Consider the following 27,026-nt stretch of genomic DNA (forward strand, 5'->3'; position numbering starts at 1 on the left):
TGTTCTAAGCTCCTAAAGCGGTCGGAAAGTATTTATCACATACATGTGGTGGCTATTACGCACATGCTACTTGACATGTAGAGCCTCATATATACTAAAGTGACGAGTGGTACGGCGCCGCTGACCCCAACGTGGAGCTTTTTATCTCCCGTTTGAGCGACCTGCTCCTCCAGCGCTTTGTGGGTAATCTTGTGCTCCTTGAATTTTCTTTTGCAATGTCACATCTGTATGAGTATTATTGTGAACTTTGTGTGCTTATGACCTTTGAACCCATCCATCCATCATTCTGTGTTCTCTTGTACCTCCTCCCATGTAGTAAATTCCCCTATGATGTCTGTTGCACTTGGCCGTCCGTATTCAAGGTCACGAGCGGTGCCTTCGGGTGCGTACAATCCAGCAGCCTGCCAGGCACAAGCTGACGTGAGCATCGGTTTCCTTACCATAATATTACGTACCGCAGTTGCCGTGACAACCCCAGTGTTTGTCTGTGAGTGCGGCGCTAAGCGGCTGCAGGTGTAAAGTGCTGCTCTCAACTGAAAGCCGAGAGCAGAAAGAGTGTGAAATTGGATTGTCATTAACACATTACGGCCGGTGTCACGGGTGAGCTTTCCGCTGAGTGTGTACATTGTAAGGATGACATCTTTGACATGACATGTTTTAGTCGACGCACGGAAACCTTTTCAGTCACATTAGCACGGTGACGTATTTTATCAACAGCCGTGACGGTTTGACTTTTGCAAATTCCTCTGACCCAGACGTTTTTCTGGCAGCGCTCCAACATATTTCCCCAGAGACACCTGGCTGAAGCTCACACGAAGCCCTTTTTCTCCTCAGCTTTGGTTCCATGTGGCTTGTGGATGGAGGTGCAGTCCAGATGACAAGGCTCAGCCACGGGCGTGAAGATGCAGGCGCTTACTTGCTATTTTGTTCCACTGAGTTGTTTCCCTGAATGACACCCGGCCTTCCTGTTGAAAATGTTTCACTTTATGGTTTGGTTTTGTATGTCGGCCGTGTAATGAGGGCTGTGTGCGCGCGCTTTTTAAGAACAGTTGTCGAATTGACAGCTTTCCAGGGCTGGATCTCTGTGGATCTGGAGATTGTGAGAAAACACATGTTGTTGTTCGCTCACTCGGGGGTGGGGGGGAGTGGTGGGTGGAGGGGGGGGGGGGGGACACAACATTAAGGAATGAGAAAGTTGAACCAAGGTCTGTGTCAAAAAGTACAGCACATCTAAACTCTCTACGGATGTTTGCGTGCGTTGCATGCGGTGCGAATGAGACAGCTCATGACTGAGTCATGTGTCGTGTGCAGTTTCCTCTCCATGCACTGAAAGCTCTGGGATGCATCTAAAAATACCACGACCCGAGAGGAAGGCGAGGATGGGAAAGCATTTGCAGGAGAACAACTCGGGGCTCCTTCCAGAGGGGGGGGGGGGGGGGGGGGCATGCGGACAGGAGCCCCCCTGTGGCCTGAGGGGAAGGGTTTCCCCTCTGCAAGGGTTGCTTATTACAGCCTGAAAAAAGAAATCTGCCTGTATTACTTTTGTTAATGGTCAGAAACCCTCTCTTTCATGTGGGGTGTTATGTGACTGATGCTCTGTGAACTCAGATGTGTTTATTGTATTTATTCACGTTGGCTTGGGGGGGCTGCAATAACCCAGGGTGGTACTGCGCACTCATTAGGGTCATTTCCGTCTGTTTACAAAGTTAAAAACAGATTTCTGGGAAATGTAGATACAGGAGCAGACTTGAACACGAATCGTGAGGCGATAAGATAAAGGCAGAGGAGGAGGAGGAGGAGGAGGAGGAAGAGAGGAGGAGGAGGGTAATCCAGATGGGAAGGAGCAGCGTCGGCGCCGCAGGAGAGAGAGAGAGAGAGAGAGAGAGAGAGAGGGGGAAGACAGCCTGTGGAGGAGAAGACTCTCTCTGCATGGAGATAAATTAATAATAAATTAATCTCACACCGACAAACGGACTTCACTCGGTGCTGCCATGTATTTTGGTACGTAAACGATCCTTTTTTTAATGTGTTGCAGCGGAGTCACTTGTTGCTACGATGAGACGGATGAAGTCGGTCAGGTTGCAGACGATGTGCAGCTCTGGGAAATGAGCTTTGTTTTAGTTTGGAGCGAAATGACACGCGGTCCGTGTTATTATGCCGCCTAACGGGACAACGTTTGATGAAGGAGAAAACATGTTATTGCTTTAGATTATTACATGCAGTTTGTTGAATTATGTTCACTGCTATTTTTATCCAAGTGAAAACTATTTTACACATTAAATCTCTGGTGAAAACGATTGAATAGTTCCATTTGGGAATAGAGGGCAGTATTATTGGAATCGTTGTCCTCAAGTTTGTGTCGCAATATGAAGATAATGTAGTCGGACTGCGCTGATGCAAAACACCGCGATGCGCGCAGGATCCTCCACGTGTCCAGAGCAGAGAATGCGCCTTAATTATTGCGTCACACTGTGGGTTAAACACCTTATCGCGGCTGAATTCACCTTCCCACGCGCACGCTGAAGCAAATATACAACGTGACGTGCGTGCGCATATTCTGACATGAGGTTAAAAGTGTTTCTATGCAATCAGGCGGACGACGGAGCGGATGGGTGTGATCTTGATTATGATGATTACACGCGCGAGCTTGTTTTAAATCGATTTGTAATCAACAAACGAGGTAGAAATCAAGCTTCCAGAACCAGGACTCAGCAGCACGATGCGAGACAGCACTTTTTGTAGTTACCGAAACACCCAGAAGTGTGTGCGTGTGTGTGTGTGTGTGCGTGCGTGTGTTAAAACACAGTCGGAGACCTAAAACCTGATTACTGTGAAGGAAGTTCTCAGATGGATATCAGACTGCCATATTGTTTAATCACATAATCCAGAACAATCAGACAGACAAAGAAAGATTTTTTTTAACAAACTCAATTTAAGTTTTTTTTTAAATTATAAAACATGTATGCAAAAATACAAACAAACCAAACTTGAACAGACAACCTCGTATTTTATGAATCTAATCTTTTTTTTTTAAATTTTTGATCTGAGTGCTTCTATTTTATCAACAGTGAGTGAAACTTAAATAAAACAGAAGGACAGCAAACATATTTTTTTCTAGTCAGCAGTTTAATAGTCCAAATAATGTTATATCACATTCATCACTTCAAACGCTGTTCATTGGATTTTAACAAAGCACATCAATCACCAATAGCACATCTAACAATATTAATACAACTGAGCCTTGAGCATGTGTTTTTACAGCACTCCTTGGTGTTATTTGTAAGTAGGAAAACCCCTGATCTGTCATTTCTTCCCATGTTTACCTGTCTCCTCCCCAGGTAGCGTGGCTCTGCCGCCGCTGGCCCGCCCCACGCCGGGCAGAGTGCGACTCCCCCCGGATCCCCAGCCCCTCGTGCCCTTCCACCTGCTGCCGGGGTTCACCAACGTGAGTTCAGTCGGTCATCGTCGGTTGTCACGGCAACCGCGATCTCACCAACCGCTCGTTCCATAAAGAAAAATCGAAAAATCCCCAAATCGATCAGTTCATCTCGTCGACTTCCTGCCCGCCAAGTGTTTCGTCTCGTGCAGCAGTCTGCTTCTTTCAATACACAGCTGCCTACACCGTTTCCAAATATATCACCTCTGATGTCGAGAGCTGTGACATTTCCACACCAGCTGGAGGGTGGAGCTCATTCCTTGATATTCCTCACACAGCTCCTCTCGGAGCGATCTGTCGTCCCCCCCTCCCCCCCAGCCGTGCCTGTGAAGGTGGAGAGAAACGCAGCCAAGTCCAAGCCTCAGAGGCAGTAGATGTGTCAGGCAGGGCTGATAAGTGGATAGCAGGGGATCGCAGGCTGTACGCCTCCCTTAACTCTTGTCTTTCCCTCCGGCCTCGATCGACGCAGAGTGAAAATGTACCTTGACCCCCCCGGCCTGCTGCGTGTTTGAACACAAAACACCTTTATAACACTTGTATTTGCTGTGAGTACATGAAGCCCAAAAAAACCCCTGATGTGATTATTGTCTTCGCAGTTCACTAAACCTGTTAGAAAACCTGAACTTGAGAGGAAGTTGAGATGACTCACATCACGGAGTCTGGCCAGATTCACTTTGAGGGAAAATACCTCCCTGCTCATAACTTGGGTCTTGATTTTGTCTTTGATGTTGAGGAGAAATACAGACTTTAAAAGAATGAGAGGATTGTGTGTGTGTGTGTCTCTGGGATATAGCCTCTCTCCCTCTTGTCGAAAAGCCATTCTGCCACCTGAGGAGGTCTCGGCCCCCCCCTCCCCTCCATTTCGCCTCTCTCCCCTCTCTCTCGCCTTCTCGTCCCCCCTGTGCACTTCACTGTGTTGTTCTTGCTCCATCGCACTCTTATCTTCAGCTCTCTTTTCTTGTATTTTCCACTTGTCTCCCGCTGTCGCCGTCCACATCTCTTCGTGCACTCTTTCTTACTTTCAGAGTTTTTGACTTTGCATCACTCCATCATTGGCCAGACCCTCCTCTCTCCCTCTATTTATTTTCTCCCTGGCTCCTTTACAGCACACACCAAAACACGAAATCAAATTTCCTTTTTTATTATTGAGTTCACAAAAAAACTCACTTTTTTTTCTCACAAATTAACACATGTTGAAAGATGTCTTCTAAAAACTCACTAGACCCTCCCCCTGCAGAGTATAGCATCCCTTCTATAACTTCTCTTCTTTTATTTCATTTTCAACACTTCTGCAACTCCGAGGGGGAATATTGTCTGGCGTGCAATGCTTGGCTTTGCCTCGCTAGTGACAGTCCGCTTCGCTTTACTTGGCCACATGTTTCAGCCTCAACTCACTCCATCCAGATGAGCACTTCTGACTCACAACCGCTGCAGAGGATGAGGTCGTCAGAACGAAGGTCCCGATGTCTACTGAGGTCTTTGTTTAATGTAGAGCACACTGCCTTTGTTTGTTCTAATGTCACAATCAGTCAAGAGCTTGGATGTCGCGTGTATACACGTAGGTCGTGAGGACGTATATCTGTTTACACAGTCGTACTAAGGGGACTTTCCTTCCCGTTGGGGACAAAGTGCATGTCTTCATCACGTAAACGATTACATTTTAGGGTTAAGAATGTGTTTACGGTTACGTTCAGAGTAAGTCTCCAGGAAATTAATGAGCGGGTGTCTTAGTACAGACAAGAGAAAAAAGAAGAAACTAGAGGGTATAAATAAGAAGGGGGGGCGGGACTTCCTCACAGGTGTTAGTGTGGATTGTGAGTGGAAGGTGACAGTGAGTCTGCTGGGAGGCAGGAAGGTGACTTTGATCAGCCGGACACGGACGACAGAGGCAGAGACTTCAGAGGGGGGCGGATGGAGGAGGAAAGTGAGGAATGTGTGACGGGGGGGGCAATTAGTGACACAGCAGTAAATATTTAACATTAATGTGGCTGTGTTGTTGTTGACATGCATTGAAAACTCACTGTATATGTCTCTGCTTAGTACAGTTACTGATTTTTAAAAAACTTTTATGATTTCAGGATTTGTGTATCAAATGTTGGTGCACGATAGAACCACTTTTGTTTTTATGTGTTTGCTTGAGCTTTACATAGACAGACAGCTGCAGGGAAACACAGAGATAAGAGACCAGTGAAACATTCCACTGCAGCTGCCTGCAGTGATGATCAAAGGAAATGTGCACACACACAGACACACACAGACACACCCACACACAGACACACACTGACTTGCAGACAGTCACGTTTTTGAACGTTTGAAGAGCAAATAATTCATCTGTGACACTCAAAACCGAATCTCTAGCGCAACAGTTGTCCTCAGGTCTTACATCACTAGCTGGCTGTTTCACAACAACATATACGGACAGATTCCTTTGTAGCCGCACTGGTTTTGGATGATTACGTGGCTCCCTACATTTCACCGCATGTAATAAGTTTGTAATGCTCCAGAAATGCCTGTTGGGTTTTATTACTCCGAGTGTGATGTGTGGTCAGTTACGGGTGTAGATGTGGACACACACACACACACAAACAGAATGACATGCACACTGACAAAGAAACCTAGACTTGTGGTGAAAGGTCACATTTTCTGTTTGTGTTGAGCAGGATGTGATTCAAGCACTGGGTGATGCTCAGCATGAAGCACTCACTCCCCTCAGGTCGGAAAAGTGGCTGCAAAATGTAGTTTAGAGTTTGTCCCTTTGTGGCGAGTGGAGGCCAGGTGACTCTTGACTCTAATATTTACACGTTTATGTGTAGAAAATAAAATCATCCAATCTCCCTTTTCTGCAAATGCCACTTGTCTGCTAAACTAGCATATGGCTACTAAATCACACACACCATTGTTGATTACTGTTTATCTCATTTACTCCACTGGGCTACAACTTATCCACTCTCTCGTCTCTCTTGAGAGAGAATTTAAGCCAAAGTATATTTCATAGTCTTTTGACAAATAGTGACCCGATGCTGGCCAACATCAACGTGATTATTACTCATTTCCCCTTGTCAGCAACCCTCAAGCTTTTGACTGGCAACTTTCAAATGCACATGTGCAAAGGGCTTCATACTCACTTAGCCGGGGTTAGTCGAAGGTCTTGCCTCAGTGCATAAAAGGTCATTCATGGGCTTTTGTGTGCATCTGGGGAATTACTACCCCATTAAGCTCCTTCTTTCAATACCTCAGATTTAATGGATCTGGTTTTCTCGAAAGGTGCACACAAATAACAGTAGCAGACAGCCTGCTATTAACACTAATGGTGATCACCACCTACTCAGTCTCAGTCGTGACCTTAATTCCACGTTTCTGCTTTGTTGCAGATGGATCACATCCGTAAAGCTGTGATGGGCCCTGGCTTCGGGCTCACCGCGCCGCTGAAACGGAAGCTGGGTTCCTGCGGATTCTGCCCACTGAGGTGTAACCCCGAGGTGGGCGACGTCGTGTGGGAAGCACGCACATTGGATTGTTTTTCTTTCACAGCGCTTTTATTTCTCACGCACACCCTTACGTCATTGTGTTAGTTGAATGGCTCAGGAGGGCCGCCCTGAGGTTGCACCTGCCCCATTTCAGAATCTGGTGAAACGTGCTCACCTGTTAATATTTCACCATATTTCACCAGCAGGCTGACCCAGACTTCCCTCTCACCTACAACATCCCCAGCTCATTCTGGGGGATCCCGAGGCGTTCCCAGGCCAGCTGGGAGACATAGTTCCTCCAATTCTCCCTCTGCTTCTTCCTTGTGTTAAAACAGCTGTTATCTATGTAAAGGGAGAGCAGCCTTTAATACTATGTGCTCCGGCTACATTTAGATTCAAGTGTATTGTTGCTTGATATGAAAACATTTTTAGGGTCACATAACAAAATAATGATTGACCTCCTTCTTGTTTGCTGTTGTGTGAGCAGGCTCAGGCTCCTACACTCTCTGCTGACACCAAAAACTCAAAAAGGCTGAAAGCGATGGACACCCCCGATTTAAAAATCCGGACCTCTGAACCGGTTGCCAGGGAAACCACATCGCAAATCCTCCCGTCCCCTTGCTTACAGCCCTCGAGTGCTGACACAGGAGGTGTGTATCTCTGCAAGCACATGTTAGTGTCTGTGTGTGTGTTTGTGCAGAAATTAAATATACGACAATGTTATATATATATACGAATGTACAGCTCTTTCCAGGCATGACTTTAATTCTTTGATGCGATAAACCTCCTGCTGCTTCGGGTTTCACCGTGAAGAGCATAAAGATTGAGAATTACTCTGCGTTCTTTCTTCATATCTACATTTATCTCTCAAGTGGGCTCCTAAGAGCAAAAACGTTAAAAGAACACGTAAATGTGATTAGTAGGTAGCTGTATAGTGTGTCTGAGAGAGTTTAGTAGTGTGTGCATGCGATGTGTTAACGTGATTGTGGAGGTCTATCAAAGCGTTGACTGCTTTCCAGCATGTTTGTGTGTGTCAGTGCCCACTTGCTACTTTTGCACGCGTGTAGGTGTTTTAGCTGCAAGCTAAAATGCAAAAAAAGATTGAAGAATCGTGCTTCATCCCTGCTGTGAGAGTGTGTTTGAAGGGTGAGGGCAAAAGTGATAATTTACAGGTTTAAGGGAAGTGGATGAGACGACAGGAGAGCTCTCTGAAGACTGCTTCAACAAACAGCCTAGTCGGGCTCCAAGAGTGGGGAGTCAATAGCAACAAGCAGTCACCCACTCAGCTTTAGCAGAGCTAATCATTGTTATTTGCAAAGATTGAATCCTTAAATCAGCACACGCTCCTCCAGGGAACTTCTACAAGTCGGTCTGACAGAAGACAATAGAGCAAAATCAACTTTTAACTCCAAACCCTAAATGGAGGTGCTGGTAGTTAGAGCCTTGGGGAAATCGTTGAAAATGAGTGTGATTAGGGATGTTGAGAGCTCATAGACACCTGCACATGTGTGAGTTTTTATCTGTCTCTGTGCACGTCATGAAATCCGATCTTGTTGTGAACAGTAAGAGTTCAGAAAAGTGTTGGTGGTTTCTCTTACTGCTCTTTTCTGCCTGCATTTCAGAGCCAACATCAGCGAACCTTCCGTCCGAGGTGTCATCGCCGGGCAGCGGCCCCGCTGACACCTTCAGCAGACCCTCAGACTCCGCGCTGGCAGCTGGCCTGAGGACACCGGAGCCCGAGGCACGGAGAGACGGAGAGATGGCTGCGGCTCCGGAGCATGAAACAGAAGAGGAGAAAGCTTTACGTCTGCTCTACTGCTCCCTCTGCAAGGTCGCTGTGAACTCCGCCTCCCAGCTGCATGCCCACAACAGAGGTGAGGACCTGAACGCGCTGCCGCAGTCGAGCTCAGCCGGGCCTGCGCCGCGTTTTTTAGGGCTCCGCTGACGTGGCTTTACATCTGCTCAGGCACCAAGCACAAGACAATGCTGCAGGCCAGGAGCGGCGAGGGAGCCATCAAGTCCTTCCCGAGGACGGGCGTGAAGGCCAAGCTGGTGGTGGCGGCGTGCGAGTCGCCAACCGGACTGCAGAACAAGACGTTCCACTGTGAGATCTGCGACGTGCACGTCAACTCAGAGACTCAGCTCAAACAGGTCAGTTGGTAAAAATGTCTGATCTGTGACCGAGTGGTCGGTTGATGGACTGATAACACAGAAACACAGTCGATTGCAGTTTAGGATTATTCCAAGCATTGTTGGAGATTTGGGATCAGACTAAATTTAGATGATCCTGATTGGGAAGAACTGGTTAGTATAGAATTATAAAAATACTGTCAGTAAAATCCACTTTTTGTTGCAATGCTCATTTTTAAAATAAAATCTATTTTAAATACACATTGTTGAGGAAAACATCTTTGTGAGACAGATGTTAGTGACAAAATAAATAGTTTGCTTTACAATGTTATCTTTAAGAAGTTGTGCACCACTTTTTTGCAGTGTTGAAAAGGGTATATATATATATATATATATATACATATATATATATATATATATTTTTTTATGAGGTATGCATTACAGAGTGGCAATTGAGGGCTGTACATATTTTCTGTCAAATCCCAGTGCGAACATCTTACACCTGTCGCTGCAGGTGAGTTAAAATCACAGATCCCCAAATATAATGAGACCAAAGCGACTGAGCCTTGTCTTCTTCAGCGAGACTAAAGAAGACAAGGGAACGAACAGAGATGCTAAGATTGGAAGACAATCTTAGCGTCTCTGTTCGTGATATGAATGCTCATGTTTAAAAGTTTACTTCGGCCAGGTGCTCATGAATATTTAGAGGTACACTGCTGATTTAGTGGCCGTAGCCATCTGTTTGTGCTTGTCAATCAAATTTAAAAGATTTCCAATCCCGCCCCTTCATAAATATTTTAAATCTGAGTCAGAGCCAACAAAATATCAACATGCTGTCTGAATCCCCAAACCAAGAACTTTGATTAGGCTTCCTTCAATTATCTCTTCTCGGATTATTTAAATTTCGAAATAAAGCCGACTGACGTCTTCTGTTTTGTACGCTCTGCATTTCATGCCGCTGCCTGAGTCTGACTGCGTGTTTGTCCATCTGATGCTCTTCTCCAGCACATCAGCAGCAGGAGACACAAGGATCGAGCGGCAGGTAAACCAGCCAAGCCTAAGTTCAGCCCTCACGCCCCCGTCCAGCATCACCAGGGTCTCCAGGCGGTGAGTACCTCTGCCTGATTAACGGTGATCCGCCATCACTGTGCTTGTGCTTGACTTGTGTGACTCTTTAGACCAACTTCCAAGAAGCTTCACTCCCTTTGTCAGCGAAGCGGGTTGAAGAATCTCATGGCTGATATGTTGTTATCCTATGACCTTGTGAGAAGAAAGACAGTTTGGCAGGAACTGGGACAGTTTGCGCCTCTATTGGCCAAGTAGCTGACAAGACTTTATCTCCTTGTCCTCTTTTTTACTTAACGGGTCGATTTCCTTTTGTCTTGATTGCAGTTTGTTTGTCTGTGGTTTGCAGATATGTCTCGCTCTACAGAAGAAGCAAGACCTGACCAAACCTCTGGCCTCCTGTCTTCTGCAGCGCCGACTCTCACAGCACCCTGTTGCTGCTGCCGCTGCCGCTGCCATGGTGATACTGCCCCCCTTCCCTCTCCGCCCGGCCTCAAACTCCAGGCCCGCCCTGTTTCAGAGTCAGACCCTCCCCCAGGCGCTGCTGCATACGGCACCGGGACCCATCTGTTCGGCACACACACCGGTTCTTTTTTCCCCTTACTGACACCCGTCAACGTCTCAAACAGCTCTGAACTGCAGCGAAAAGCGGACCTGAGACATGAAGAAGACGTGATATGAGGCAGTGCTGCCGGTGTCGTGGACCAGAACCCGAGATTCTTTCACATGCCCAAAACCCAAATGCCCAAGTAGATTGCGATGGAGGAAATGCAAAGAAGCAGAACAGTATTTTCTGATGAGATCATTTGTGCGTTTCAGTGCATGTGCAGATAAAGCCATCATAGAAGTCCAACTTTTACCACATGTTTTATGCACGACTGCGTCATTCTTTTATATATATATATATATATATATATATATATATATATATATATATATACATATACCAGTCAGAGTATGCTTGAATGAAGGCAATCCAATGCTCCACAACATGCACGTTATTCAAAAATAAGTGTAACTTCACTCGGTGTTAATATGTTATTCTAGATCTGCAGTCAGTTGCATTTCATCCTCCTTCAAAAAAGACAATCTTTGTATAGTAATAAAAACAGTAGCCATAGCCTTTAGCTCGCTACGGGGGACTTTCAGGAGTTTTCTTTTCCAGATTCACTCAAGGAAACTAATTAATCCGTTCTGTCCTTCTGATATTTGGTGTAGTGTGTGTGCAGCCACTAAGGGTTGTTGTTTCATTGCGATGTGATTGATATTCAAGATATGCATGAAACATCAATCATAAGTACAATGATAAACAAACACAGTTTAAGTTTTCACTTGCACATATGTAGATACTAATTGAGAAAATAAAGAAATAAAAAATAAATATTTACGTATACAAACACAAGATGGAGCTGGTGTCTACATGTATACACCCACCTCCAATATGCATCTTCTTTTATTAATTTATTGGAAAAGTATTGCACTTTAATCAATTACATAAATGATTGAACTTTATTTAGGAGGAACCCAGGGTGAGTTTCCCCGTTAGCACAGTGCACTCTTGCTATTGAGAGTTCCATCTAGGTAGCTTGGCACTATTACACAATTGTGTGTTTCTTTTTACTGTTGTAAAAAAATTTTTTAAATGTCCTCATTTCACTGATGATGATGAGCTGACATTCAGTGAAGGAGGACAATTTCGTCAGAGGTCGAAGTTTAAATTCAATCGATCAAGTCACGAGCTGTGTGTTTTCCTCAACTTTCTCCGACCTCTCAGGCTTTCTTGTTTCGGGCCTTCATCAGCCGACTGACACTAAACTGGACCAGTCAGTCTTTTGCTTCTGCTTCACTCGGCAGCTCCAAAGTAAATAATTTCACCGCCCAATTCAGAGGATTATCTACCAATCAATCACGGCCTTGCGATTCACCAGTTGTCATGGCAGTCATTATTATTATTAATCGTCTGGGGTGATTGTGAACATCTGTGAGTGGGATTCCCAGTCCTCCACAAGCTGTCAGAATCCAGGCCTCCTCGGGCTTAACCCGAACCCCGGCTCCTTCCCTCGCCCCCCCTTCAGTGCCTTCTCTGCTCCCTTCGTGTCATCCTCCTTTGGTTGTCTCGCGATACGTTCGCCGCTTCTCTCTCTTGAGCAGGCGTTCTGTTCGTCACTCCGCTGGAAGAATTCGTGTCAAGCATGTCAGCAACACAGAAGCCCGACTTGGCATTCGGGAAATGTTTCATTCTTTGCTACCTGGAGACGGTGCAAAGGTACAAAAGGAGGCCTTTGCATGCCGTATGAGGGCAGTTAACACAAGAGGACAATGATAACTTCTCGGTGAAAGGGTGCAGTTCTTTTTACTTTTGCGTAGGTGGTCATGCGTGTGTGCAGCGAGACTATAACAAACAGAAATCAGGTTTGGATTTTTTTCTTTGATGAATCTCAAAGGGGTTAAAACACTTTAGATATGCTGATTGACTTTATGCTGTACATTAAATAAGTGCAGCATAAATTAAATCATCTGAAATACATTCCGAAAGCTACATTTCAAGATAGTTCAACGCTTTGGGAAAGAAGTTTTAAGATCGATTCCCCTCAAGCTGGAGCCAACAGGCAGGTAGCTTAGCATAAAGACAGGAAATGAGGGAAACAGCTCAGGTGAGCAGTGCTACACCAAAAGACTGCAGAGAGCTCGGAGCAGCGGTTCTCCGGCCCTTTAGGAGCTTAGAGAAAAGGTCTCTCTGAATGTCCTCTCATTGTGGCCCTTGGCAGAACCAGAGAGGAGTCGGTTTAGTCTCCGCGGGGCTTTCTGTTACTGCGCCGGTAACGGATCAGTAAACGTGGGGATGGTGGCCGTGAGTTAAATGGCTCAGCATTAAAGCATAATGACCACGCTGCACCGCACACAGAGCTGATTGTGTGTCTGGGGCTCGGTGCCGCTGTTGTCTGAACGTGGTCCTATAAGAGTGCCGCTTCAGACGCACTCAACTGGAGTTCCTCAGCAATACTGAAATGCATTGTGGGATGTTCCAGTCCTCGTACTCCCTGCATCAGTGATCAGTTACTCCTTTAACCATTGTGGTTTTCAATCAGAGGATTCAATTTACGTTACATTACACATACATGTCATTTAGCTGACGTGTTTATCCAGAGCGACTTATAATAAGTGCATTTCTACCATAAGGATACAAACCCAAAAGAACAAGAAACAAGAAAGTGCAATTTCATCAAATAATACAATTTACTGAGCCACTGAGCCTAAAATGTGGAAGGCTATTGGATTATCTTTCCTTTAGTTTTCCATCAATATAAGATCCATTAAACAAGACATAATCTTATTTCCTGAGTTTTATCGCCGCGGTTGATTTTGGGGTTTGACCACACAATCTGTGTGTGTATAATTTAATTACCACAAATTGTGAGTGCGGCACTATATTTTTCCATATTAAGAAGTAGCTCCTTGTATTCTTGGCCCCAGTTGAGGCGGCTGCACTGATTAGAGAGATGATGCTTATCATGAAGCAGATGGTTTTATTTCCTTGGCCACTCAGTGTCTGGACAGTGACGGGGAGCCAAAGATGTGATTGGACAGAGATGAGTTGGTTTTCTGCTAATAATGATACCAGTGTATCACATCAATAGATAAATAAACATGTACTGGCTTTTGTTGCACTAAAAAAGGAAACTAATTAATCCGTTCTGAAACCAGAGTGTCCTACTTTCTCTTGCTGCCACAATGCTAAGTGCCATTCAATCAATTATTCTGTCCTTCTGTACTTGTGATAACATGTTTCTCTCCTCTCGTCTTGATACGTGAATAGTTGGAGATGTGATTGAAATGAATGTGTGATAGATCTATTTGTCCATTAAATCAATTCTCTGTTTAATTCAGATTCACAAAGCACAGCGCTCACTATTTCCCTGCTGTAAGGCAACAGCTGCAACATTTAGTGGCTTTTTGCAAGAATAACACACCTTTTAGGAAAACAGAAGTGATGTCATTAAAACAGTGAGTCATTACTCTGACCGCTTAACTACAGTAGTTGATACTAAAATAAGCTTTTAGCTTCTGTATTTTCATCTGTAATAAAATGTTATTTATTTAGTATAACTTTGCTACATAACCTTAAAAATGCAGTAATTTCCATTGAGAGCAAACAAACCGTTTACTATTTGTGAGGGAAGTCAGCTAAATCAAGAGCTGTCTGTATACATTACTTAATAAGGGATTTAAAGTGCCGGTCTGTTTCCCAGCTGCAACGTCATGCTGAAGTCATTAGTTGTCAGCGAGTGACACTGACAAAACCCAAACCGCACCACACTCCTCCGGTAGCCCCGATATGACAGTGAGTCGGCTGCCATGGACACTTTCTTGGACCCTCACTGACAGTAGGTCCGAATGGATATTACATTATTGGCAATGTCATGCAGGAGGTGGGGGTGTGAGTTTCTCCCCTGCGCTCTGCCAAGTAAGACGTGCCTGTTGGATGTTCAGTTTGCAAAGTAAATGGGATCATGATGAGGTGTAATAATAATATTCAGTGCAACCCAATATTTACACATCTATCTAGCGCATGAAAAAAAGCAGTGTGTGCATGAAGGTAAGTGAATATACAAATACCATATGTAAAGAAACAAAAATTTTGCATGCTGGAGCAATGCTTACTACCTCAACGTTTTCTGAATTACTGTGTATTCTAATATTGGAAGAGCCAAATGAGTTTCTGAAAAATGTTTAGAAATACAGCTGAAACATTACAGTGGGCTTTAAAACCATCATCTCCATAGTACAGTATATAAACCTCAGTACTGAATAATTTACTATTAGTAAAATGTAATGACACAAGTTTGTGATAACCAAACTTCATTTCTCAATTTTGCTGTGTTTGCCTCCCACAGACAAACTGAAAAACGATGCTGATTGAAGTATAATTACAGATCTGGAGTGCTGCGTGGGGCGTTACTGTTTACACTAAAGGGATCAGAACATGCAGACCAATAAACAATTACAAATCAGTTTACAGGGAAATGTACGTTATTTTTGATTTGCTATACATTAGCGCCATCTAGCGCATGGCAGTGTCACTCAAAGGAAGTGACGTCGGTTCAATTGCCAACCAATCAACAGCCGCGGCTCAATTTCGAATGCCAACTCACGGAGAACGGACAGTCGGATGTGGTGTGTTAAAATGTATTATGTTGCTAACTAACTTTAACTTTAGTTACCATCCAATTTTAAACAAATACAAATAGCCCCGTGGTTTACGCGTGAGGGTAAGTTGACATTTCGGTTGCTCGTAGATGTTTTTATGCATGCAGAGATACATTGACGTTGAATAGCATGCTAACCGAGTTAGCTTAGTCGTTTGTTATGCTGAGGTTTTTCAGCAGTCTGTCCGTTTGATAAACTGGATAACGCTGAGAATTTTAAACATGAGCACAGATCCTGAGCCATGGCGAAAGAACGAGCCCGGAAGAAGTCCTTCCAGCAGAGTCTGGAGGACATCAAGGAAAGGATGAAGGAGAAGAGGAACAAACGGCTGGCCCGTGCTTCAGCCCCCAGAAGAGCACTGTCCAAAACGATAAACAACAACAACAGCAGCAGCAGCAGTGGTATGGAAACGAGCCATGCTTCTACATCGCTTTCACTTATACTTACTTTATATAAAATTGGCGTTTTTCTCCCAGTGGTCAACTCCATTCACACCATCCTGAAGGGTGTCCAGCAGAACAACAAGGAGCTGGCCGTTGGCCTTCAGGCTGAGAAGGAGAAAGGGAGACAGGCTAATGCGGTGATCCTGCAGCTGAAGAGGGAGCAACAGGCGCTCTTCCTTCACCTCCTTCTGCTCAAGAAGAGGCTCAAGGAGCAGGAGGCTCTTGCACTTCGGGCTACAGAGGTACAGCTCGGTGACCTAGGCTGTTGTTTGTTGATTAACCATCCCTGGCTAAAACCCAAATCTTGTTTAATATCCCTTTTCTTATTTAGACTCAAGCTCCAAACGTCTTTGTGGAGCCCACACACCATTTGGAATCGGCAAGGTACGTTTTTGGAAACAAAAATAAATGGCATGTACTTGGATGACTTCTGAGATTTATGACTATCAGGATCTGTTGCCTCTAAATTTACAGGAAAAAGCCGTCCAGCCAGAACCCCGATAACCCGCTAGTGTGCCAATCCTCACCAATTTGTGCAGGTATTCCATACAGACACCACTGCCGCTAGTATTACTTGTCACTGAATATCACGGATTAGCCAGAACGGTTCACTTATTCTCAGCTGCTCTTCTGTAACATTTTGTTAGTAATCTTGTTGTTAAGCATTCCCTTTATCTGTAGACTGATTAACAGAACATATATTGGCATTTTTTTAGATCACCTAGTTTTTTTAAGAATATGCCCACTGGTTTAATAACTATTTAAGTATCTTAAAAAGTAAACCGCGGTAATAATAATGTTTGTTTTTCACAGACCTCCCGCCTTGTGAAAAGAACACACAATTGGACCGGCTGGCTCTGCTGCCGTCCACGGTGGGTGTGAGACGTCGCCATGGAGACAGAGGCAGTAGCAGCAGGAGGTCTGAGCGTGTGCGGGCAAAGACGACGACGACGACGTCGTTGAGCGAGGGTGACCCCATCACGGGCTTTGGTACTTTGATAGCGAGCCCCATCCACAGTGACCAGGAAAATACAAATCCGCCTCAGCAAGAAGCGGAAACAGATTTAGCGGACCCCGTCAGTCAATTTCAGCATTATACTCCTGAACCCGAACCACCCAAAAACAGGGGCAACCAGCAGCGGCCCAGCAGGAAAAGATCCCAGCAGCAGCCCCGAACCAAGCCGGTTCCTCCGCCACAGAAAGCAGAGAGAGGCCGCAAAGCAGACCGCGCCCCGATGAAGAAACCCTGGGAGAATCCCAAACCCAGAGCTCGCTCCAAGAGTCGGGACCGGTCGGCCACGCGAGCCCAAACGTCAAATCCGCCGCAGGGGAATAAGCTCAACAGCTCGCTGGGTTTCAATGACACGTTTGACTTCGATTGCGAGGAGGCGGTTCACCTCACACCGTTCAGAGCCAAGGCAGAGGACGATCAGCCGGCCACGGCCGGCAGCGAGGAGGCTCCTCATGCCGAGGCCCCAACTGTGCTTTCCCGTCAGATAGAATCCAGCTCCTCGTCTGCAGCTTCTGAGTCGGAGGACAGCCTTTATGTCCCTCAGAAGAGCAGAGGGGCTCAGAAGCCCCCCGACGAGACCAAAGTGATCACAACTCGTCGAGGCCGGCGCTCTAAAGTCGCCCCGCAGAAAGAAATCGTCCCTCCAAAACAAAAGATCCCTGGTGAGCTTTTGTGTTTGTTGTCCTTAACTAAATTCTTATGTTTATTTTTTGTGCTTTGTCAGTTAGGCTGGGAGTTAGATGGTTATTATTAAACATATGAATGAATTATTTTGTTTTGTAGTCTTTAGAGATGAGAAGTTAAGTCCTAAGGCTGCAGATCCTGCGAAGAAGGAAGCGCGTCTCTTCCCTGACTCCAGCTTCTCTAACAGTCCCCACTCAGCGTTTTTGAGACAGGGAAATCCACAAGGTGAGTAAATGATCAGAAACGCGTTTTAATTTTATAGTTCTAGCTCTCAGGTTGTAATGCATTAGCCCGTCGTTTCTTTTTTTTTTTTTTTTTACATTTGAGTAATTGTTTTTACTTTGGTTTTATTTTTTTGGTGGTTTTCCAGAGCCTCCAAGGGGGGTTAATGAGAAGGATTGTTTGCTGCCTGTCAGCCCTCTGGTTGAAGTGGAGATGATGAGAATAGACAACGTCCTGTCTAACTTTGGTGATTCCTCCGGTGAAGCTCCCCCTCTTCTACCTCACCAAACACCCCAGAGGATCAAGACGTGCAAGAAACGTACGTTGACTCGTCACTTATTGAATTATATAATAATAAAATCTGCTTGTCCAAAGGAAATCTCACAGGAAGGATTGCTGAAAGGAGAGTTACCTGTCACACCAGTGGGCACTTGGGGGCGTGGCCAGATCTCACCTTCATACCCGTGTCACTTCTCGTGTTTGTCTTTTTCTTGCGTTTGGGTCACCTCTTTCGTCGCGTCTCCACAGGTGGGCTCGGTCTAAGGACAGCTGGGCGGGGCTTGAGTCTGTGTGATGTGACCAATCTGTCCCCCGCAGCCTACCGCAAGTTCTCCCACGGTGACGCCCGAAGCTCCACCCCCGCTCCTTCTCGCAAGCGGAGCTGCACCATGGTGGTGGACTACAAGGAGCCCACGCTGAATGCGTAAGTTAACGGATCGGCGCTGCTCTCGGGGGAAACGGTTTCACACACGTTCACATCTCACCGTTTGAATGCTCAACGATGCCCGTGTCCCGTCGACAGGAAACTTCGGCGCGGGGACAAGTTCACGGACCTGCAGTTCCTCCGCTCTCCAATTTTCAAGCAGAAGCCCGGCAGGAGGTCCGTGCAGAAAGCAAGGAATGCAATCGGCAGTCAGCAGCCGTTTGATAAATACAATGAGTCATTTGTTGGATGTCGCTGAAGGCAGATACCTTCTTGAGTTTAGAATAGCTCTGTCAGTTTTAATGGGATTTCTTTTCTTTGACTGGTGATCTTTTTTTCACTCGGGTTTAATATTTTAATACGGTGAAACACTGTGATCAGCCAATCCTTGTTGGCTGCAGAAATGAAGTATTTCTTCTGTCTGGCTTTTCTCCTCATCCTCTCGAGGTGAATGTATTAATTTCTATTTTATGAAGGTGGACAATTCTATTTGACAGCATCTTCAGTTCTATTTGATTTTATTCTGCATAACTTCATAGTATTGCTATCTAATACAGTTGTATTTTTTCTTACTCATAATATTATACTGTATTATGTGAGAATAAATGCTGTTTCTTAATTTCTATTGCGTTTACATACAAGCTTATTTCAATTGCTATAATATTATGATAATAAAATTAGCGTGTCCGGTCAGTGTTATTGTAAACGATTATGAATACATTTTAAGATGCTTAAACACCAGATATTTTTTTACCTTGTTTTTAAAATGAATATATGTGCAAAGAGGTTGTCTGAGGAGTTTGCATAATTCCATCATTGAGTAGCAAACTGGAGGAATCTGTAGTTTATTCATTGACTAACTGCACGCTCACTGACCAACTCCTGCTATATAACACAACGCGAAGGTCCCTTTTGCAAACAATTGTTAAATGTCACAGCTATACAATTTATTTGGTATGCTATAAAAATTGAACTGTCAGATACGCTAGGTACGATACGATACTACTAGAGCAATTTGGGGTCTTCACGTGCAGTGCAATCGTACTTGAACCTCATAAAGCCAGTGCATTAAATTGCTACATTATTTTGCTACTATTCTCTAATAAGGACTTTCTCTTTAATTGAAATGTAAAGGGCTACAATAGTCCGCAGTAATCAAGCAAGCCCATTAAAATGTATCTTATGTAGGTCTATACACATATATATATAAAGGTATATATGTGTGTGTGTGTGTGTGTGTGTATATATATATGATAAGTATAAGAATACAGAATACTTATTCTAAGGCACTTTTCTAACATACCACACAACAATGTTTTTTATAACATATACAATGACTATTTTAGATATACTATACAAGCAGAACCAGCGTCGATGACAATTTCAAACAAAAATTCCAGTAAAAAAAACGCAAAGGGCCGCAGGTCATGCAAGCAGAAGCTTTTGACAAATGCCTTCTTTGCCCTTCCGATTTAGTCGCCTGGTAGACTTGAATTGAAATATACAGAAGGCTTTGTAGACTGAAAAAATAGCCTTAAAAACTTCTATCTACTATAATTTTATTATTTAGTAGTGAAACAGTTCCCTTATCAGATATTAAAGAGTAACGAGTTGTGTAGTGGGACATTTGCAAGTGATAACAATGTAACAAGTGAAGGCTGGGAAAACCATTTATGTCCTTGAGTTGAAAACTAGACACTAAATTAGCTATAAAATAGGCTAATACTATGTCATTAAAACCAGTTGTACAAAGAGCATGAGATCATTTTCCAGACATCTTACAAAATGTATTTTTTTCCTAAATTTTGAAAAGTACAAACACTTTTTTACAAAACAGCAAAACTACATCGTATTGCACAATCTTTTCATATATCTCCAAAGTATAAAGTTATCAATCTCCTTCTGCAGGACAAAAATAAGAAAGAATAAATTAAGACCTTGTCTTAAGCATAATTCTTTTAAATTACAGAACATAAATACAAATAAATTGTAGGTAATTGAATTTAGTCCTAACAGCGGTGATTTACGTGTAAAAACAATTCTGAAAAAAAAAAATGTAACAAATACTTAATAAAAGTGCATTCAATTAGTCAAACTGCCCTATGTGGCTTATTGGGGAAAGGAAGATTGTTTTTGTTCTGACACAGAAAATATATGTTATGTACACATTTTAAATATACAACGGGTATAAGTGCTTTAAAATAATTCAAATCTGTACATATTTAAAGTATGTATTCCTCTTTTGGCAGGATCAACTCATCACAGACAAGCTTTAACCTCATTACCTCGCTGCATGCTCACAGGAACAGACTTAATTGGACAGAAAAAACGAACTCTCAGTCCCGTTCCTCACGGGTAACACGCGTGTCACGACTTCATACAATGTAGACGAGGTTACTGCTCTTTTTCAACTCTACCTGAGCTGAGAGGAAAAGGCAGACAATGAAAAAGGCAGGGGGGTGAAAGTAAGAAAAGAAAGCAGAGGACAGATGGAAGGAGTGAATCTCCAATCAGCTGTCGCTATTTGTTACTTTTTATTCTCCACCTCAAAAATAATAACGGCGGTTTTCTGTCCCAGTTAAAATATGTGATTCTTCCACCTTCTGCTGCCCTGCATTTCCATGGGTCCGTGGGATATGTGTTGAAATGAGAAGACACGATGACACTTGTGCTTAATGTCAGCAACCGCCTAAATAAAGCCTTAGATGAGGCCTCCTCGGGCGGCCCACCCTTCAGTGTTACGATCAGTCAAAGATAGTGATTCAGGATCTGGGTTGGCATGCGTCAAACATCTAAACAGTGCCGATCTGAGACCCGTTTGCATCTTTTAAATTAAGATATGTGTTTCTGAAACCCAACCGCTCTGCTCAGTAGTCGTATTCCTAACTTCTCCTCCTACTTCTCGATGAGGCCTGCTTCTTTGATCTTGGTGTAAAAGAACTTCTCCAGTAAGTTGGCGCACTTGTAGTACTCGCTTTCCGGCGGGTTGTATTCCCGACAGTTGGTGAAGATGCGCTGCATGTCGGCCATGAACAACTTGCGTGTCGTGTAGTACCTGCTCTTCAGACGCTCGCTCATTGTCTTAAGGTCTGTGAGGGGAGAAAAAAAATATTGAATGCGGAACATTGTTCACAAATGTACAGTTGCTCATATGGACACCGAGGCTCAACCAGAGGACAACAGCCTCTTTCCCAGCATGCATCTGCTCTGCCGACGCGTAGTTTTCCCTTCATCGCGGTTAGTAATTAGCTCTGGCTGTTGGTGGGTGCGTTTCACTGTGAACCCTCTGAACCTTCAGACTGTGAGCCGTGTACGTACCCATGGGGAAGCGAATGACTTGGTAGTACCCGGGGGCCTCGGTTTTCTTCACTGGCTCCATGAAGGGCCAGGCGTTCTGGTGGCTCTGCGACACAATGACCACTCTGGTAAGATTTAAATGTGTGGATATGTTGAAAGAACACAATGGTCCGATCCCTTACTTTCACATGCTGGAGGATGGTCTTTAGAGTGCTGTACAATTGATCTGGGTCCTTCAGTTCCTTCCTTAAGTGCAGAAAGTAATAGCAATGTTCACGTTAATAACCTAAATCCAGAAGTGAAGACACTGCTAGATTTAAATCAGAGTCAAACTCACCCTTTTCCCACAGGCTTCCAGCCAGTTTCACCTTTTGATATTAAAAGAACTAAAATTAACCTCATATATCATAAGACATCGGTAAATGTGTGTAGTGTAAAAGAAAAACATACAGTATAATGCAGAGCCATATTTGTGCTAACTTACGTATGCCAGGAATGCTCTCAATGGGAATCTGCCGAACTCCTTCCTTAAAACAGGAAAGCCCCGGATAGACTTTTCTAATCTGAGCCTGCTTCCTCTCTATCAGCTTCTTGATGATCTGAGGGAGACAAACACAATCAAAAGCGAACGAGTGCCGGGACGAAAACGGAAATAATAGAAGACAAAAGCACACACACACCTCCTTTTGCTTCTTGATAATGACGGAAAACTCTGTGTAGGGAATGCTGGGGTTAAGTTCACAGCCCATGAGTGTGGCTCCTTCGTAGTCCTTGATGTAGCCCACGTATTTAGCCTTGGGAACCTTGATGTCCTTTGAGAAACCCTGAGAGGGAGAAGATGTCTGTATTGTTGTGGCTGTAGAAAACATCCCCCATCTGACTCGTAAGTTATATTCTTTATTGTACTTTAAATAAAAAAAATAGAAGTAAATGCAAACCAAATGTGTATTTACACATGATGGAATCAAGTGAAATTGTCTGAAGAGAAATGTTTCTTTTCTCGGAGGCCCATTAAAGCTACATTTATATTTATGTAGATGCGGGAAAGGGAATTGCGCTCAATGTGACCAAAGTCACCACAGTACGACACAAATCCAACATGCACTTTATTGGAAATGTTATGTCACCTGTTTCTTGAAGTAGCCGATGGCGTACTCATCGGCATAAGTGAGGAAGTTGAGGATTTCATGCTTTATGTGATATTCCTTCAGGTGGTTCATCAAATGGGTCCCATAACCCTACGACCACGCAGCCAAACAAAGAGGCAAAGATCAGAACTGAGCAACGTGACGGCATGAATCCACCGAGCCAGAAAACAGGACGCGCTCTCACCTTGACCTGCTCGTTAGAGGTGACGGCACAAAAGACAATCTCCGTAAAGCCCTGCGAGGGAAACATCCGAAAGCAGATCCCTCCGATCACACGGCCGTCTTTGATGAGTGACAACGTCTTGTGCTTCCTGTAAAAAGAATATAGAGATTTTGTTTTTCTGTCCAACTCCGAATGTGATGGAAAAGTAAGCTCGCACTCACGGATCGAAGACCAGGCGCGTGATGTACTCCTTGGGCATGCGGGGCAGCTGGTGAGAGAAAACATTCTGGAGGCCGACAAGCCACATCAGGATCCTCTTGTTGGGCTTCTGGTTCAAGGAGTTTCCAATAACGTGGAACTCAATCACCCCCCTGCGCTCCTCGAGACGGGCGGCTTCATCGCGTGCAGAGTGAGCTGACAGCAGACTGGTCTGCACGGGAAAGAGGGCGTGAGACAATGACCTTCTTCCCCTTTCCTCACGGTGAGTGATTCTTTTTTTCTGTGCGTCTGAATGAAGATGATGTTTCCTTCATACAACTCTAACTAAAAGTCAATGGGAACTGTTTACCTCCGGAATGGCGGCTGGGTCGGTGATGGTTGCCATGACCTCGTTGATGAGCTCCAGCGGGATGTCCCCCACCACCCTGGGTCTCTTGCTGTCCTCGTGGGGGAGAGGCTCTGTGGGTTTGCGCTTTTCTCCACCTGCGATAATGCATGGGCACAGAGGAAGGTGCTTTCCAGGACTTCCATATCTGCACTCTGCAAGGTTTGCAATAATAACACTTTTTTTTTACTGCACAGAAATTTCCTTTAGAATGAATTTTAAAACTTTCTCTGCAGTTCACCAATAGACCATTTTACAGCGGCCATTTTGACATCATTGCAGATTAAACAGTCCTGACTTGCTTTCAGTACGTTGGGCTTAAATCTGGGATTGTTCTTCTGTTTCTTGATACAACTTAAGACCAATTTTCAAACAATTAAAGAAATACGTCAGTTAAAACTTTAAATTCTTTAAATCAATTGATTGAATAAAAGTATTCAGATGGAGAAGTTGAAGAGCAAATGCTGCAATAAACCCATACGCATGGTTGAAATGTGAAACACAAGGCCAACACAGCTCTTTCCCTAAGAAATGTGGTATAACACAGAGTTATTGCAGGTGTGACGGATACCTGCGCTTGGCTCCGATGCAGGAGCTGCTTTCCTGGCGGGGCTGACGCTGCCGCAGGTGGATGGTTCCACCGACACGGGGCTGGGGCTGTAGTACGATGGCTTGGCCACGGGGGACACACTGATAACTACAAAACAACAATAGTCTGAGGACACTTTTCCCAGGTGACAATTCTGAGACTATCTGAAGTTAGCTCGGAGGGTCTGTCTGCGAGGGCGTTACCTGGGCGGATGGGTATCTGCCCTCCTAAAGCTCCTGCCAAGAAGTCTTGGCTCCAGATGGGAGAGCTGTGGCTGTACACCTCCTCCTCCAGCATGGACAGGAACCTGAGGCAAAGAAAACAAGAGAAGCCACACTGCTGCGTAGCTGGACGCTGAGGAGGGCCGTGCACGTGTGGCGCATCGTGGGCGTTTCCGCTTTTCTTACTTGGGAAAGTGTGTGAGGATGAGCGTGCGTTTTTCCGGTGGCAACTTGTCCTTTTCCTGTCTCGCCTGCTCCAGCAGCTGTTTCCTCATCACGGTGAACACCGAGCGCAACAGCGTCCGGCCGAAGATCTGAGTGGTCTCGTACCGGGGAAGACTGTCGCAGAACTGAGGCACGTTGCAGTAACAGAGCCATCTGCAACAGAAATAACTCGATGAAATAACCGATGTGATGCTAACGGGGTGTTTTGCAGGGGCGCCCGGTGATGGCGCCGCTACCTGGTGTAGTTGGCTTTGTATCCAGCCGCGTCGTCATTGAGAACCCTCTGGCGTCGCTGAGAGGGCGTCTCAAGCTGCCAGTAGTTGATTTGGTTGAGAAACATCTTGGCCAGTTCCATTATGGTTTGACGTTCCTTAGAGGGAAGGTGGCTGAATTTGTACTGGACAAAATTGTTCACTCCCTATTCAGAAAGAATATTGGACACAATTAGTGTGTGTGAACCGGGTGGTTTTCTTATCGCCGTCGATGCGGATGGTAGACATGTGACTACCTGCTCGATGCTGGGCTTTTCAAACGGAGGACTGTCCTGTGCTTCTAACATCGGTTTGCCCATTTGTACGATGGATTTCCTCAACAGCTGAAAGAATAAGCGGAGAAAGGGATTTTTTCACTTGTACATAACGCGGGTGGTAAAATGTTGTGTCTGTATATTTTGAATATTTTGTAAAAAAAAAAGAGGCTCACTTTGAAGAGGGAAAAGTAGACCTGCTTAGTGTCGGCATCCTCCTCTTTGTGAACACACGTGTAGAGATACTCCACATCCAGCACAATTCCCAAAAGTCTGTTCATTTCCTCCTCAGAAATGTTTTCTAGATGGGTCACATGATCACCTAGAGGGGGCGGAAAGAATACATTTTTAAATAGTACATCAATTATCCGCTGTAGCTTCCTTCACAGACTTGCAGACATACCCAAGGTGTGAGAGCAGCTCCGGCAAGGCTCCTGCAGGTTGACCGCGCTGGACTGCTGGTCGGTCCGTGGGGGGGTCGGAGGGGGGTTCTGACTTTTCCAGCCGTTGCACTTACATGCTCCCTCAGCCTGGAAGGAAAAGACACACAGTATAAATTAGTCCCCGCTTCAAATTAAGCACAGAATATGATTCATATTATTTAGCGGAGGAAATACATTAATTCAAATGTGTTGTTGTTTGTGAAGCTGTTTATGGTGCTTTGTGACTTTCAGGCGTCAGCCGCTTTAATCGATCACTTTCATCTGCTTTATTTTAAATTCTGTACTTTAAAACGTGAATACAGAACACGCCCAGAATAATATCGACCTGTTATGAGGGATTTCGTAGGATATCAGCAGTTGGGGTGAAGAGGCCTGTCAGCGTCAGCTGGAGCCGCCACACTGCGCATGCGTGTGAAACAACAACAAACTCCGCCCCTCCGGCAGCTGTCACCCTGTCAAAACAAAGAGCCCGCCGCTCTCTGCGGATGATGCGCTGCGTAAAAACGATCAAATCCTCTGCGGCTGACAGTCAGCAGCGGGACGCTCTGTAATTCCCCGTGGAAAGCCTCCGACCGAGCACGAGCTCACACACACACACACACACACACACACACACACAGATGCAGCCCTTGTGCACACTGCCTGCTACTCCCAGGCGCCAGCGCCAAGCCGATGTTTACGTCCACCGACCCCCCACCTACACAGACACAGTAACGTTGTGCACACAGTGGACGCCTCACGGCCGGAAGGCCCCTGCATTGCAGTCCTGCAACAATAACGCTTGCATTGTCTAGATTATTAATATCGCCCTGGCAATTTTTTGGTTGGTGCATGCACGATGAAAAAAAAAATTGCGGCAATGGCTTCCTTTGCTGCGCTTGCATTTTGTAAACTCTTGCAACCGAGCCCAGGAAATAGGATTCATTGGAAAATAAATACACCACTGTGTTTAAAAACACAGCCATTTGCAACAAAAAAAAGAAAAATAGCGTACTTTGCAGGATGAATACACTCCGAGCTTTTCCAGTTTCTTCGGCCGAGGTGAAGAGCGGAGTTGCGCCTTCTTCACGGCGATACGTGCGGATCCTCCGGCGGCGCCGGAGCCCTCCGTCCCCCCGGCTCCCGGAGCGGCCGGAACCAGGCCCGCGGCCCCGATGGCCGGCGAACCTTGCTGCATCCCAGCGTTGTCGGCCATGATTCACACGGAACCCCCGACGGGACCCCCGGCCCCGGGGAGAATATTTGCTCTGCCGTCCGCTCTATTCCACCAGCGGAGGATCAGACATGGCGCTCATCCTTATTTTCACTTTTCTCGCTGTAGGTGGCGCGTTCCTCCGCTAGGGGACTCGGACGGGAGAGGCCGAATCCCCGGCGAATCCGAGAGGAGAAGGTCACGAAATGCGACCATTCGGAGCTCAATTTCAAGGTCAAATGTGAGAG

General features: G+C 45.1%; 3 protein-coding genes across 7 annotated transcripts; 2 read left to right on the forward strand and 1 right to left on the reverse strand.

Annotated features, from left to right (window-relative positions):
- Nucleotides 1-1,796: 1,796 nt before the first annotated feature.
- LOC120826846 (zinc finger protein 385D) lies at nt 1,797-11,500 on the forward strand. Its single transcript, XM_040189409.2, has 8 exons — nt 1,797-2,001; nt 3,339-3,445; nt 6,808-6,915; nt 7,391-7,553; nt 8,526-8,777; nt 8,870-9,054; nt 10,039-10,140; nt 10,448-11,500. The coding sequence occupies exons 1-8, from the start codon at nt 1,992-1,994 to the stop codon at nt 10,703-10,705; spliced, it is 1,185 nt and encodes a 394-aa protein (XP_040045343.2). The 5' UTR covers nt 1,797-1,991; the 3' UTR covers nt 10,706-11,500.
- A 3,645-nt stretch (nt 11,501-15,145) lies between these two features.
- Nucleotides 15,146-18,993, forward strand: sgo1 (shugoshin 1). 4 transcript variants are annotated; one of them, XM_040187927.2, is made up of 10 exons: nt 15,146-15,368; nt 15,538-15,707; nt 15,783-15,991; nt 16,081-16,133; nt 16,224-16,288; nt 16,563-17,423; nt 17,545-17,670; nt 17,816-17,986; nt 18,196-18,370; nt 18,470-18,993. In XM_040187927.2, the coding sequence occupies exons 2-10, from the start codon at nt 15,548-15,550 to the stop codon at nt 18,627-18,629; spliced, it is 1,980 nt and encodes a 659-aa protein (XP_040043861.2). In that variant the 5' UTR covers nt 15,146-15,368; nt 15,538-15,547; the 3' UTR covers nt 18,630-18,993. The 4 variants fall into 4 exon arrangements, with proteins under 4 accessions (XP_040043861.2, XP_040043864.2, XP_077937744.1 ...); XM_040187930.2 differs by having other exon boundaries at nt 18,265-18,370; XM_078081618.1 differs by having other exon boundaries at nt 15,213-15,707.
- A 919-nt stretch (nt 18,994-19,912) lies between these two features.
- kat2b (K(lysine) acetyltransferase 2B) lies at nt 19,913-27,021 on the reverse strand. 2 transcript variants are annotated; one of them, XM_040187926.2, is made up of 18 exons: nt 26,581-27,021; nt 25,547-25,673; nt 25,320-25,465; nt 25,126-25,212; nt 24,854-25,035; nt 24,579-24,770; nt 24,375-24,478; nt 24,154-24,279; nt 23,547-23,680; nt 23,200-23,408; nt 23,000-23,126; nt 22,795-22,905; nt 22,348-22,491; nt 22,152-22,266; nt 22,005-22,035; nt 21,850-21,913; nt 21,689-21,773; nt 19,913-21,459 (listed from the first exon to the last, which is right to left on the reverse strand). In XM_040187926.2, exons 1-18 carry the CDS (start codon nt 26,779-26,781, stop codon nt 21,266-21,268), a joined length of 2,379 nt encoding a protein of 792 aa, XP_040043860.2. In that variant the 5' UTR covers nt 26,782-27,021; the 3' UTR covers nt 19,913-21,265. The 2 variants fall into 2 exon arrangements, with proteins under 2 accessions (XP_040043860.2, XP_040043858.2); XM_040187924.2 differs by having other exon boundaries at nt 23,547-23,737.
- Between the last annotated feature and the right edge of the window lie 5 nt (nt 27,022-27,026).

Source organism: Gasterosteus aculeatus, chromosome 10 (assembly GCF_964276395.1).
Source record: "Gasterosteus aculeatus chromosome 10, fGasAcu3.hap1.1, whole genome shotgun sequence".
Taxonomy (NCBI): domain Eukaryota; kingdom Metazoa; phylum Chordata; class Actinopteri; order Perciformes; family Gasterosteidae; genus Gasterosteus; species Gasterosteus aculeatus.

Excerpts from the sequence above, each read along its gene's own strand:
- sgo1 (XM_040187927.2), top strand. The coding sequence starts at position 15,548 with ATGGCGAAAGAACGAGCCCGGAAGAAGTCCTTCCAGCAGAGTCTGGAG. Across the intron at positions 15,992-16,080 it reads TTGCACTTCGGGCTACAGAG|ACTCAAGCTCCAAACGTCTT; the intron begins GTACAGCTCGGT and ends TTTCTTATTTAG. Across the intron at positions 17,424-17,544 it reads TCCAAAACAAAAGATCCCTG|TCTTTAGAGATGAGAAGTTA; the intron begins GTGAGCTTTTGT and ends TTTGTTTTGTAG.
- LOC120826846 (XM_040189409.2), top strand. Across the intron at positions 8,778-8,869 it reads GCTGCATGCCCACAACAGAG|GCACCAAGCACAAGACAATG; the intron begins GTGAGGACCTGA and ends ACATCTGCTCAG. Across the intron at positions 10,141-10,447 it reads ATCACCAGGGTCTCCAGGCG|ATATGTCTCGCTCTACAGAA; the intron begins GTGAGTACCTCT and ends TGTGGTTTGCAG.
- kat2b (XM_040187924.2), bottom strand. The coding sequence starts at position 26,781 with ATGGCCGACAACGCTGGGATGCAGCAAGGTTCGCCGGCCATCGGGGCC. Across the intron at positions 24,771-24,853 it reads TACAAAGCCAACTACACCAG|ATGGCTCTGTTACTGCAACG; the intron begins GTAGCGGCGCCA and ends TTTCTGTTGCAG. Across the intron at positions 22,906-22,999 it reads CCTCTAACGAGCAGGTCAAG|GGTTATGGGACCCATTTGAT; the intron begins GTGAGAGCGCGT and ends GCGTGGTCGTAG.